The sequence below is a fragment of the Biomphalaria glabrata genome, chromosome 17 (assembly GCF_947242115.1).
Source record: "Biomphalaria glabrata chromosome 17, xgBioGlab47.1, whole genome shotgun sequence".
NCBI lineage: Eukaryota > Metazoa > Mollusca > Gastropoda > Planorbidae > Biomphalaria > Biomphalaria glabrata.
In genome coordinates this window covers 20,203,577-20,216,635 of record NC_074727.1, presented here as the reverse complement: position 1 = coordinate 20,216,635, position 13,059 = coordinate 20,203,577, and the positions used below count along the sequence as shown (strand labels likewise).

The window sequence follows — 13,059 nt, the reverse complement described above, 5'->3', positions numbered from 1 at the left end:
AAATTCAGACTTGACACAGATGGCAAGTACCATAATTAAAACATATAAGCCTATGAAGCTTCTTATTTTGGTGGCTCCCTGAGTTTTGAAACCTCACACCATTACCAAGGAGTTATTGCCAGCGGCCAAAGACATTGCTCGTTATGATTGGAGCAAAATTTATAATAAATTTAATGCAATTTCCATACCTAATGACACTATTCACAGGAGATTAGTTGACGTATCTTCTGATTTTAAGGAAAGGATGTCTGCTTCTTCTACACTATTTAGCATCCAGCCTGATGACTCCACTGGTGTTGTAAATTGTTCACAATTACTAGTTCCGGTATACTTTAGATGTATACATAATAGCGATTTTAAAGATGAGTTTCTCTGCAAACCTCTAAAAAACGACCTCTACAGTGATGTAACTGACAAAGTTGGTTCCATTTGAAATAGTAAAAGACCTATTGGACAAATATTTGTGGTGTCTGCACAGATGGTGCTCTAAGTATGCTGGGGTGTAGGTCTGGGTGTCAATGTTTGGTACAGAATGAGTCACACAGATGGTGCTCTAAGTATGCTGGGGTGTAGGTCTGGGTGTCAATGTTTGGTACAGAATGAGTCACACAGATGGTGCTCTAAGTATGCTGGGGTGTAGGTCTGGGTGTCAATGTTTGGTACAGAATGAGTCACACAGATGGTGCTCTAAGTTTGCTGGGGTGTAGGTCTGGATGTCAATGTTTGGTACAGAATGAGTCACCATTAGAGTCCATTGTAACTCATTAATGATTCATCAACATATGTTAGCAACTCCAATTTCAATGCATCTAAATATTTCTCTTCAATGTCAGTGACACAAAGTTGGATCACTTGTTTGCAGTCATTCTGTTCTATAGGAGATTTTTTCTAGACTTCCTCTTCCATTTCCAACAGTGTATCTGCCTGTCAGTCTTAATACAGAAACAAACTTGATGTGAATTCCTAATCTAGTGAAATAAAAACAAGCTCAACCTTCGCACTAACTTTGGCGTGTTTGAAAATACTGTCTCAACGATTTCAATGATTTGTAATACTTTTTAAATTATAAAATATGTATGTAATATGAATATTATAAATACTCAATGAAAAGTAAATAGATAAAAATAATAAAATCTGCTTTTTTAAAAAAGTAAATCACAATTTTTTTACACTAAATAAATAGGATACGTTTGTAACACTTAAATTAACATCATGGATATTAGATATATACATTTTGATAACCATTTTATATCATTAGCTAAATCACATTTGCCTAGACCTATGAAAATAGAAATTACGGCTGGGGGTCGCCTCCTAGTGAAAAATTGTATTAGGGGATCGCGGAGCTAAAAAGGTTGAGAACCGCTGTTATATCACCTTGTTAAAAAAAATCGTTCTCTTCGAAAAAGGATTGAAAGTTTTGGGTAGAGAGCCAAGAGGAAAAAAAAAGCCCTGGTCTCTTGTCTGCTGGATTTTGTTTTATGGACGCGTGTTTTAAACAAACTAGGAAAAGACAGCCAGTAACAAACTACCTAACACTTAACAGTTTAGTCATCTTAAAAAAACAACTAACACTTTAGGGGTTAAGAAATGTTAAAAAAAAGATGAAGCCCCAGGAGAGTCGGAGGGGGAGGGGAAGAGAAAATAACTATCGCGTTTTTTTTTTAAGTAGTTTTTTTTTCTGCTTGCTGCATTTCTTTCATTTAGATTTATATTGAAATGATTTATGTCATTCTCATTCAAGTCATTCATATTCATTTTATTCAATTTCATGTCATTCACTTTCATGCCATGTACATTTATATCATTCACTTTCATGTCATTCACTTTCATGTCATTCACTTTTATGTACTTTCAGTTCATCTATTTCATGTCATTTACTTTCATGCTATGTACATTTATGTCATTCACTTTCATGTCATTCACTTTCATGTCATTCACTTTCAGTTCATCTATTTCATGTCATTCACTTTCATGTCATTCACTTTTATGTTATGTTTCATATTTTTCGTATAAAACTAAGCAACGCCCCCATATGCAACACAATTCTATTTTTAATTACCAAATACTTTATACATTTAATAACACTGATTGCGTGTGTATGTACATTGCAGAGTCCAGCTACTCGAAAGACAGGATATTGATTTCAGAGAAATGGATGGGGGATTACAAGATATTTGTCATGGAGAGATTGCCTTCGTAAGTAGTTCGTCAATACGATTGCTATTACTTTTGAGTTATCTTCTCTTCATCAAATTCCGCCCATGCCCCCCCCCTTTTTTTTTTTCAAGATCAAGTATTACTTTTATTGTCCTAACATTGTTATTCTTCACTAAATGTGAATATCAGCATAAGTCTTCCTATCATGGGTATACATGTAAGTTTGTAATCTTTTGGAATATACTTTTAAAACTCTGTTTATAAGACGAAGTTGCCTGGGCTCCATAATAGATACTTAAGGAAGGTGTTAATAAGTTGGTCTTTGTACTGGCCACACGATACCCTCGTTATGTGTTGGCCATAGTAATAGTGGAGCGTAACATTGTCTGCCTATAGGTCGCTAGATCTCAAAAAGAAATTAAATTTTACTTCAGTGACCACAACTCGTGCTTTGCACTTTGTGACAATAACATAGCCGCTGCCTTGCCACGATCTCATTTTAGCATGGATACCTTCTCAGAGCTTCATTCACTCCTATATGTCTTTTACTAAGAATTGGGTCCTCCTGTATCTTTCAATGCATTGAACGGTATTTTGCTAATAAGAGTTACATATTACTATACAGATTGAATATTCTAGTTTATAGTAGTTATCACAGAGCAACATAGTATTTTGCAGCATATAAAGCTTTTTAAACTTGTTTTGAAAGTGGTATATGTGTAGGTAAAAATAATTTGCATATTACAGTATAAAAACGAATGGGTTCGCTTTCAGAAAACCAAAAAGCAGCTGTTGTACCTACATGGAGCACGATACATGCAATGGGGAGATCGTATTTAAAACAAAAATAATGCATCTAGTTGTTAGTATCTGAGCGTGCTACACGAAAGGACGAACAGACATAGAGTAAAAAACCAATAACGAGTTTCTCTAAGGGCACCCGCTGAAATCAACTCCGATTCATCTTACTGTTTATTTTGAAATATAATCAATACACGCCAACTAGTTAAAAGATAAAACCCTATTGTTGTTCGATATATTTCCTTCCAAGGTTGCCCATAGAGCCTGCGCCAAGAGATCGTCCTTCTCTTTCTGGAGACCTCCAGTGCCACAGTTTTAGCTGGTACTTGCAAAACGTAGAGCCGGCACTGATGCTGCACGGGGTCATCGCCAAACGAGGAAAGCTGACCCATATGGTCAATGAGACAGTGCTGATTATGGCTGTAGAAGGTCAGTCACTTTAGGAATCAGTCTTAGAAGTTCATTCTAGCTTTTAGTATGTTTAGTGCTCATTTATAGTGGTCAGTTTTAGTGGTTTTTGCCCAATTATAGTGGTCAGTTTTAGTGGTTAGTGTTCAGTTATAGTGGTCAGTTTTAGTGGTTAGAGTTGTAAATTTTAATAGTTAAGTATTCAGTTATAGTGGTCATTTTAGTGGTTAGTTTTCAGTCATAGTGGTCAATTTTAGTGGTTAGTGTTGTCAGTTTTAGTGGTAAGTGTCATCAGTTTTAATGGTTAGTGTTCTGGTATCGAGGTCAGTTTTAGTGGTTAGTGTTCAGTTACATATTCAGTGTTAGTGGTTAGTGTTTCAGTTATAGTGGCCAGTTTTAGTGGTGTTTGACTTATAGATACATTACAATGGCAATACGATACAGCTTTAAACGTACTAACAGTACTATTCTCTTTTATTTTGAGTGTCTTCAGAATGATTTCTCTGATTCAGAATTCCACATGGTAGAAGACAATAATAAAGATTCTTATGAGATTTGTTAAAAACAAAAAAACAAAAACAACAACTTATGTAGCGGAAATTTTAAAAAAATATTTTCGCTGCTCATTGAATTCCAGATGATTCAAATTTGACAAAGATGTCAGAGGTTAGGGTATTAAATTTACATTTAATTTGACTTCTATTGCTAGAGAGTTTAGTTACTTTCTAGTTTTTGTCTGGGTTACAAAATGGTAAAAATAACAGTAGAGGGCAAGAAGCGGGTAGTCCCGTCAGTTTGTTTTTTAGTTCAATTTTAAGTTATTTCTGTGCATTTACTTTTGAAATCTAATTGTGTTGTGCATTCGAACTTGGAAGTGTGTGTTTGTTGTATATACTCATTCTTTGATTTCAAGTAAGATAATTACGAAGATTAAAAAATCAAAAAGAAAAAAAAATTATAATATCCCCGACTACTCTTGGCCACGAAACCTTGTGTTAAGAAATACTAAAATTGCATTTCCCACCCAATGCCAGTGTCACACTTTGTACTATTCCTATAAATATTGTAAACCTAATGAACTAAATGAATGAAGAATTTAAATGTCTTGATTGGTTCTCTTGTGCCAGGTTTTTAAAAAGTTTTTGTTACAAGGCTCATCAATTTTTAAACAGATGCCGGAAGGCTGAAATGGAAAATTTATTATTTTTTCTTAATGGTGGCATGCTATGTTGATTAGTTTGAAAGAGGTGAGGTGAAACGTTTAATTTAAATGACCTAAAAAATTAATTAACGAAAAGTTAATTCCCTTAACAGTTTTCGAACGCTATTATTATTATTTTTTTTTTGGATCTAAATTTGGATAATAATTTAATTAAAGAAATAACACAATATTATCACGCCAAAGGCATGTATTCATTAAACCTATTTGCAATATTTGAAATGCGTAGGCCCTATGACTTCTCTATAGAGTATATTGAACCTAAAATATGTTTAATATGTTTAGCATCTCAAGGTACCGGTACCTACGTTTAATTAGTATTTTCACCTTTGTATTGTTACAAATGAACAGTGATAGATAGAGGTCAACGTATGACCCCGGCGAGATGACACAGCAGCTAGTGTTCCCTGGAATCTACATGTACAAACAAAGACAGGATGTGACGTGTCCACACGTGTTGTTCCAGGGGACGAACAGATCTAAGTAGGGGGACAGTTACTAATGAACAGTGACAGATAAAGGTCACTACGTGTGACCCCGACTTGATGACACTGCATCGAGTGTTTTCTGGAATCTACGTGTATAAATAAAGACAGGATGTGACGTTTCCTCACGTGTTATTTCAGAGGATACTAGCCGTGTTTGTGCAACTTTGGACAAGCGATAAGGGACTCTATATAAGCCAGAGAGTTAATGTGAAAGTCAGTCGTATGGAGTCGTGAGTGAGCCGTTACAGTCGATACAGACGATGTAAGACGTGTGCGGTTCTGTGGAAGAGAAATGTGTACGACTCGATGCAAGTTAACTAGGGTAGAGTTAACTGGAGTGGACTACTGTCGTTAAAGTCTATACAGCGAACTACAGTGGACTTGAGCCGTTACAGTCGATACAGTCGATGTAAGACGTGTGCGGCTCTGATTCGGTAGACTTGAGTACGACTTGGTTCAGCTTTGGGAGACCTGGAGCGACACTGGGAAGTGTGTCGTTGGTCTGTTCTGTGGAATACGGCTCGAGGAAAGTTGAGAAGAGATGAATTGCAACGAAGTGAAGAGATGAATTGCAACGAAGTATAGCTAACTGTAAACTGACAGATATTGTACAGTCTTCTACGCTACATGTTACAGTAACGAATTGTTAGAGTTAATAGTCATTAAAGTTATATGAAAGTGAAAGTTTAGTCGTCATGTTCTTTGCTGTGTTTTTATTTGTGTGCCAACTAATACATCTAGCCAGAAGATTCAGAAATACGTAACAGTATGATGAAATTATAATAAACTTATAAATAGATGCTATATAAAACTAAAATTTCGAAGTATGATTAAAGACTACATTTTGTAGATGTCATCTTCTTCTACTATTATTTTGTTTGAGGGATCAGATAAGTAGTCTAGTATCTGAGATGAACTGAGCCAGAGCCGGCCCTGTGCAGACGATATTCAATAAATGAAATGGGGCGATCGGGACCCTCGAAACTTTTGCTCAAATTACATACCTTGATGAAGCCTCAGAGGCTCTGGTTCACATTGCTTACCTTAATGAAGCCTCGGAGGCTCTGGTTCACATTGCTTACCTTAATGAAGCCTCGGAGGCTCTGGTTCACATTTCATACCTTAATGAAGCCAAAGGGGATCTGGCGCCCATTGGGATCTAAGTTTTTGCTGCAATGCGGCCGATGAGGCATGTGTCGGAAATTAATATTTCTAGATTGACAAAGGTTGGGCCAAACTTGTTTGAAAGTTTGATTAAAAATTATGATTTAAAATGTTTTTCGTGAAAATGTTTTTTTTTTTTTAACTTTAAGGTACGAATGCTGCTTTAGTAGACTGGTATGTGAGACCAACGACAATTTGGTACCTCATGGAATCAGGGCAGCTAAAAACGATTGATAACGTGTGTCTTGTTGCCAAAGTCAATAGAAAGACCAACCCCATCATCCAATTGGGTCACCTCAGTGTTACAAAGGAAGCAGCCAATCACGTACACTCCCAGCTTCAACTAGAGCCAAAGAAAGAGACTTCGGGAGAACTAGATGCCAGCCAGGACAGAAGACATGGCTTCAGAAAACTACAATCTTATTTCAAAGACTTGCAGCCATTGCAAGACGGTGAAAAGTCGGAAGACAATAACGACAACCATGCCGAGGAAGCCATATTGCAGTTCCGCAAAGAATATGCTCAATATCAGGAAAACGGAAAACCTGATTGGCTGATTCCAGACAAACAAAGTCTTGCGTTGACATCACAAGCCGAATCTTCCAAAGCGCAGCAGACGACCAAATTTAGTTCACATATATTTTTGCCAAAAGGAAGCAGAAAAGAAAAGGGTTCTTACAATATAATGAGGGCACAAACAACAAATAAATTGAGAACTGTTCCAGATATTAATGTCAAGGTCGAGTCTTGCCAGTCCAGATTTGGCAGGCGCAATCACTGGATGTTTACAAAAGTAAGTTGTTTTTTTTTTGCAGTCACTGGAGGTTTACAAAGTATTTTTAGTAGTCAACGGAGCTTTACAAAGTATTTTACTTTAATCACTGGAGTTTTACAAAACTAAGTTTTTTATTGCAATACAAAAGTAAGTATTTTACTTCAGTCACTGGAGTTTTACAAAAGTAAATATTTTATTGCAGTCACTGGATTTTAAGAACGTTAAATAACAATCACTGGATGTTAAATAAATTGTCCTAGTGCAGTCCATGGAGATTAACAAAATGAAATGTCCTAGTGCAGTCACTGGAGGTTAACAAAATGAAATGTCCTTGTGCAGTCACTGGAGGTTAACAAAATGAAATGTCCTTGTGCAGTCACTGGAGGTTAACAAAATGAAATGTCCTTGTGCAGTCACTGGAGGTTAACAAAATGAAATGTCCTTGTGCAGTCATTGGAGGTTAACAAAATGAAATGTCCTTGTGCAGTCACTGGAGGTTAACAAAGTTAAATTTCCTAAAGCAGTCCACTTACAATGGTAAGTGTCTAGGTATACTCCAGCAAGCCCCACCCCCACCTTAACCAAAGGACACTTGTACAGTGAAGCTCTCTCAGTTTAAACTTTTATCACAGAAACTGGCTGTATGATAGATCTCGTGCACAAATTAGGGTCTAATTCTCGGGAAAAAAAGGGGAGATAAGTGAACTTCTCTGAAGATATGATCATTATTTGTTTGAAGAACTTGACAAACATTGACGTTTAGTCTTTGTGCTTCATTATCCCTTCACATTTTCTACATAAACATGGTGCCCAGTTCGTACTTCAGTTTGAGGAGAGGGAGTTATCTCTGAACTGCTTTTGTTTTGATTTTGTTTTGGTTAAAGAGAATGCGCATAATAATATTATTATAGCTTTTATATTGCGCTACTTTCATGCTTATAGCATGCTCATTTAGCAACAGTCCGACATATTATATTAGCAATTTTTAGTCTTAGCACAATTGTTTTGTTAAATATAGAAATGTACTACCAGTTCTTGTGTTGTGTTCTCATCAGACTGGAGTCTTGCGTCACATTAGGCTCAACGTGTGTCTGTCTGTGCACAAAGGAACAGTCTACGAGTTACAGCTGCGGCAGTGTGATGACATGGACCCCAGTCAAATATGGCATTTCTTAGGTCTAAATCTCACCATGTGAACCAAGAGACATTCCTACAAGCCCAACTGTGATCAGTTTAGACATTGAATGACACAACAGACATCCAAGAAGTTGACATTGCATAAGCATAAACCACGTTATTTTTAAGTACATACATGAACGGGTTATTTCGCCTGTTGATGTTAGTCACACTAGATGTAAAGATCCTCCTACGAGTCGTACAATGAGATCAGACTTCTTGTACTATGGATGCCTTTAGAAAAGTCTGTGAGGACGTGTAGCTTGATTGACTAACGGACCGAAAAAATCTTTGGTCCGTGGTGCTGGCCACACAACACCATAGGTAACTATTGACGAGATTAATCGGTTTATCTTCACATCATCTGCCTCAAAGACTTTAAACTTTTAGCTTTCGAAATGTAATGTATACATCGTAAAGCATAAGACTTAATTTTATAACTTTCTAAAAAAAAATATTTGATTCGTTCCTTTTTTTTAAATTCAGTTCATGTTTTTTTTTTAAATTAACGTATCTATTTAGTTTTGTTTGATACATTATTCCTACACATGTGACAAAGTTCTTGTTAGTTTTTTAAACTGAAGGCTCAGTTAGTTTTCTTTAGCCTTTCATATAAGATAATATACATTGGTCTTAAAGCACTACACTATATAGAAGTATTGTTAGAAAAAAAACGGCTCATGCAGAAGACTGCCCACCCTTCTTAAATAAATTACCATTTATTTTAAAGATTAGAACTAGACCCACAAGAATAACCGCACGGTTTCCATTAATTATGAAGATAGAATATGCCCATTATGTACTCATGAAACAGGCGATGCCTTTTATTATCTACTGGTGTGTGAGCATTTTAAATTATACAGAAGATCGCAGTGGGCCCCCACTTTCAAAGGATCCGCATTTTTTATTGGACCCGCGCTAATTCAAGGTGTATAAATTATTATAAATTAAACCATTTTATAACTTAAAACAGATTTCTCGCGCCCTCCTGTCGATTTACCAGGAGCTTCTGGAAATCTCCCGAAATTGTGTAATCAGGTGAAAGAAGCTTCTCGTGCCTCAAACTAATGAAGAATTACTTGAGGTCAACAAATTTTCAAAGATAGATTGAAACATTTGGTAGTTCTTGCTTTTGAGCGGGATCTATGTAGGAAACAGAATTATAATGATATACTGTATGACTTAGCTACACGCAAGGCTCGTAAAGTAATTCTATACGTAGTAAAGAATGAATAAAATGCATAGACGAATTTATTTTCTAATTCAAACTCTTTAAATTTCACTTATTGTCTACTTCCCTACCCAAACTTGGCCCCGCAAAATCCGTTTCGAATAGGACCCCACAAGTCCGGCCCTGCTATTTAGTGTTTGTAAAATGTTTGTAAAATGTTTTACATGTTTCGGATGTTCCTTCAGAGTTGAAGATAGTTTACTTTTTATTCCAAACCTCCCGCAAGACGAAGGGGGATGGGAGCGGACCGGGTTTGAGAGTCCAGCGCGCAGCCATCAATAGCGACGTGTGAATACCCACGTGTTCTCCCCTCCCCCTCTTGTTTTTTCGTGGGATGACTATCCGCAGAAATAAAAGAGTGATCTTTCCTTTACTTCTTGCTTCTCGTCCAAACTCTTGAGGGAAGGAGAGAAATATATATATATATAGATAGATTATTCTCCAAGTGTGTGTTGCTATGTTGATGGCTTGGATTGTAATTAGGTGCTCGATAACCATTTCACTGTTTGTGAATCGCGTGATCTGGTAGTTGCGATACTGTTGTTCATTATTATTGTTATAATTTATATTACCAATTTTATTATAATTACTGTTCATTGATTATGTGTATATTGTTTTTGTTTACTATTTTGATTGCCTTTGTAGCACGTGTGCTTTGTGGCCAAACAAATACAATTGTGAAATGGTCAACGCGCTCTATTAGCTTTGAGCCACGAAAGAAGACTTGGGTTTTAGTCTAAACCAGATTTTTTTGGAAGTGAAGGCCCTGTCAAAGATTTTTGTGGAGCCCAGATAATACTTCAAGTTCTGATATAATTGCACTTCATAATATTAATAGATCTTGTTTTAAAAAGTCGTATTAGTAAAGGTAGAAATACAGTAGATGCAAATTTAGTCTCAATTTCATTTTTTCCCTTTATATTTAATATACAAGTTTTGTTTTTAAAAATTATTTATTGTGAAATGTTGAGATTCTCATTCTCGTGCTGTTCCAACCCAGATCTTAACCAGACGCAGTTCTGCTTAAGTCTTCACTTATTTCTCTGACTGTTCCATGACAGACGGTGCTATGCTCGAATGCGTACAATAAGTTTATTTCTCTCGCACTTGGTACCACATTTATGCGAATGTCTACTCAAGTCTAGAGGGACAATTTGTTTTAAGAAGTTTCACTTTCTTCCATTGGAAACATTTCTACATTTCATGTATGTGATACTCATGAATCATGGGATGTTGTCTATGTCGAGGTTTCTTTGTAATGCGGATGAGTCTTGTGATATGTTGTAGACTATATGTAATGTAAGCTAATGAAAAGTATTTTTGTGATATCTATGAATCGTCTGATGTAGGCGTATTGAAATCTCTGTGATGTTCAGGGCTATTGAGTCATGTGATATAGGCTATGTATCATGCCCTGTTGAGTCATGTCATCTAGGCAATGTAAAGTCACTGTGTGATGATCTGTTGAGTCATGTCAAGTAGGCTATGTAAGGTCACTGTGTGATTGCCTGTTGAGTCATGTCAAGTAGGCTATGTAAGGTCACTGTGTGATTGCCTGTTGAGTCATGTCAAGTAGGCTATGTAAGGTCACTGTGTGATTGCCTGTTGAGTCATGTCAAGTAGGCTATGTAAGGTCACTGTGTGATTGACTGTTGAGTCATGTCAAGTAGGCTATGTAAGGTCACTGTGTGATTGCCTGTTGAGTCATGTCAAGTAGGCTATGTAAGGTGACTGTGTGATTGCCTGTTGAGTCATGTCAAGTAGGCTATGTAAGGTCACTGTGTGATTGCCTGTTGAGTCATGTCAAGTAGGCTATGTAAGGTCACTGTGTGATTGCCTGTTGAGTCATGTCAAGTAGGCTATGTAAGGTCACTGTGTGATTGCCTGTTGAGTCTTGTCAAGTAGGCTATGTAACGTCACTGTGTGATGCCCTACTAAACTATGTGAAGTGGACTTAGGTCTTTGTGTGAAGTCAATTAATTACATACTATAGTTTCTGATCTACGTGATGGCTTTAAGTCACGTTGCAGACTATGTTAAAAGTCTCATTCTGCTGTGAGTTTATGCCGAGTTTTGTTTTGAATACTATCTGCATGCATGGCTGTTTGGGTTGCAAGGTTGTTTATGATAGTTTATTGTGGTTGAGCGATGGTTGTGATTTGTTGACATTAATACTTTTTAAATGTTATTTAAATTATTATTTCGTTTACTCTATTGATGCTGCTGATATTTTTTAACTGTTACAAACATCATTACAATATATTTTTGTTACTATGAATAAATAAATTGACATGAACAGAACTCTGTCTTGTGTTGTCTGATATTACATTCATAAAATATAACTAAATAACAGCAGCAAGTTTACATAAGGTAGCAGGTTTTTAAAATATGATCTATCGAAAAACTAACATATAAAATAACAGCATCATCATTACCTTAATTATCGGATAGGAGAGGCCGGTTCATCCTTTTGCAATGTCCTGCAAACTTTTCATTGGACGACCCTTCCTTCGTGTTCCCTCTACTGTACCTTGAAGGATGACTTGACAGTGAGTCATGTCTCACAATATGACCAAACCAGCTCAGCTTTGGTCTCTTCACAGTACTGAGGAGTTCCTCCTTTTTGCTTTGTAACAGTACTAACTCATGTGTTATCAATTTCCAGGTATCCGATACACATGAGATAAGATAGCTGCATGGCTAAAAAGGACTGCATTACATATGAAATGCTTCCAATGGCCTTCACGTGAGACTCAGATTATTGGCTCTTGTGGAATTGTTAACACTAAAAAGAGAAGGGGGAAAAGCGAGTCACTGGCACCTAAACAAGAAAGCTTCTTGGAGGAGGCACTCTTTAACCTTGGTAGGCTAGGCACCTAAGGGAAGTAAAACTCTGCCTTGAGGCTAAACCCAAACATGGGAAAGGCGTCGGGAGTTAATCCTGATAAAAATTCAGGAGCTGGTGACCCTTAGTCAGCTTTCTGTGAATCATTTCGTCTAATAGTCACCAAGCAGGAGGATAAACTGAAAAGATAAACTAAAAGACAGAAAATAAGACGCGTAGATCTATTTCCCTTACAATGCGATTGGGCTAATAATCTTCCCTACCCCCTAAGACGGACTAAAATAAAAAAAAAAACACTGACGGCCTAAATAGTTGCCACATCTAGTGCAGTCATAACCATTGTCCGCCGGTGGTCAATTTTTTTAAACGTTCATTTTCTAAATGAGTATAGAGTTTTTGTTTCCAGGCGACCTACCCGCTGTGAAGATTGTGTGTTAGAAAGCTTATATTCATTCACTCCGTCTGTATGTCTGTCTGTGTTTCTCACTTCCCATTCTAGGATCAAGTTGAAATTTTGCTCACATTTTTCATTGCTGATAGCAACACACGAATCAATAACAACAAAATCTTTAAAAAAAAATGCTTTAAAAAAAACAACAACAAAAGCTTATGTAAGGAAAAAACTGCACACTCATTGTCTTATCTCTCAATACTGCAAGGTTTATATTCCTTTAAAAATAGTCTTAATTAATTATTTGAGTGTTTATTATAGATAATGAAAAACTGTGCAAAAGTTTCAACTTGATCCGAGAATGGGAAGAGGGAGAAATAACGTGTAAAAGGTTTATACCG

General features: G+C 36.5%; 1 protein-coding gene across 4 annotated transcripts in view; it reads left to right on the top strand.

Moving 5' to 3' along the window:
* LOC106075126 (polypeptide N-acetylgalactosaminyltransferase 13-like) overlaps window positions 1-11,723 on the top strand; it is a 61,990-nt gene extending 50,267 nt beyond the window's left edge. For all 4 annotated transcript variants that reach the window (XM_056015471.1, XM_056015470.1, XM_056015469.1 and 1 more), the window contains exons 9-12: window positions 2,115-2,199; window positions 3,212-3,390; window positions 6,390-7,033; window positions 8,071-11,723. In XM_056015471.1, the coding sequence (XP_055871446.1) occupies window positions 2,115-2,199; window positions 3,212-3,390; window positions 6,390-7,033; window positions 8,071-8,211 (1,049 nt within the window). In that variant the 3' untranslated portion in view covers window positions 8,212-11,723. The remainder of the gene's footprint in view (window positions 1-2,114; window positions 2,200-3,211; window positions 3,391-6,389; window positions 7,034-8,070) is intronic.
* The last annotated feature ends 1,336 nt before the right edge of the window (window positions 11,724-13,059 follow it).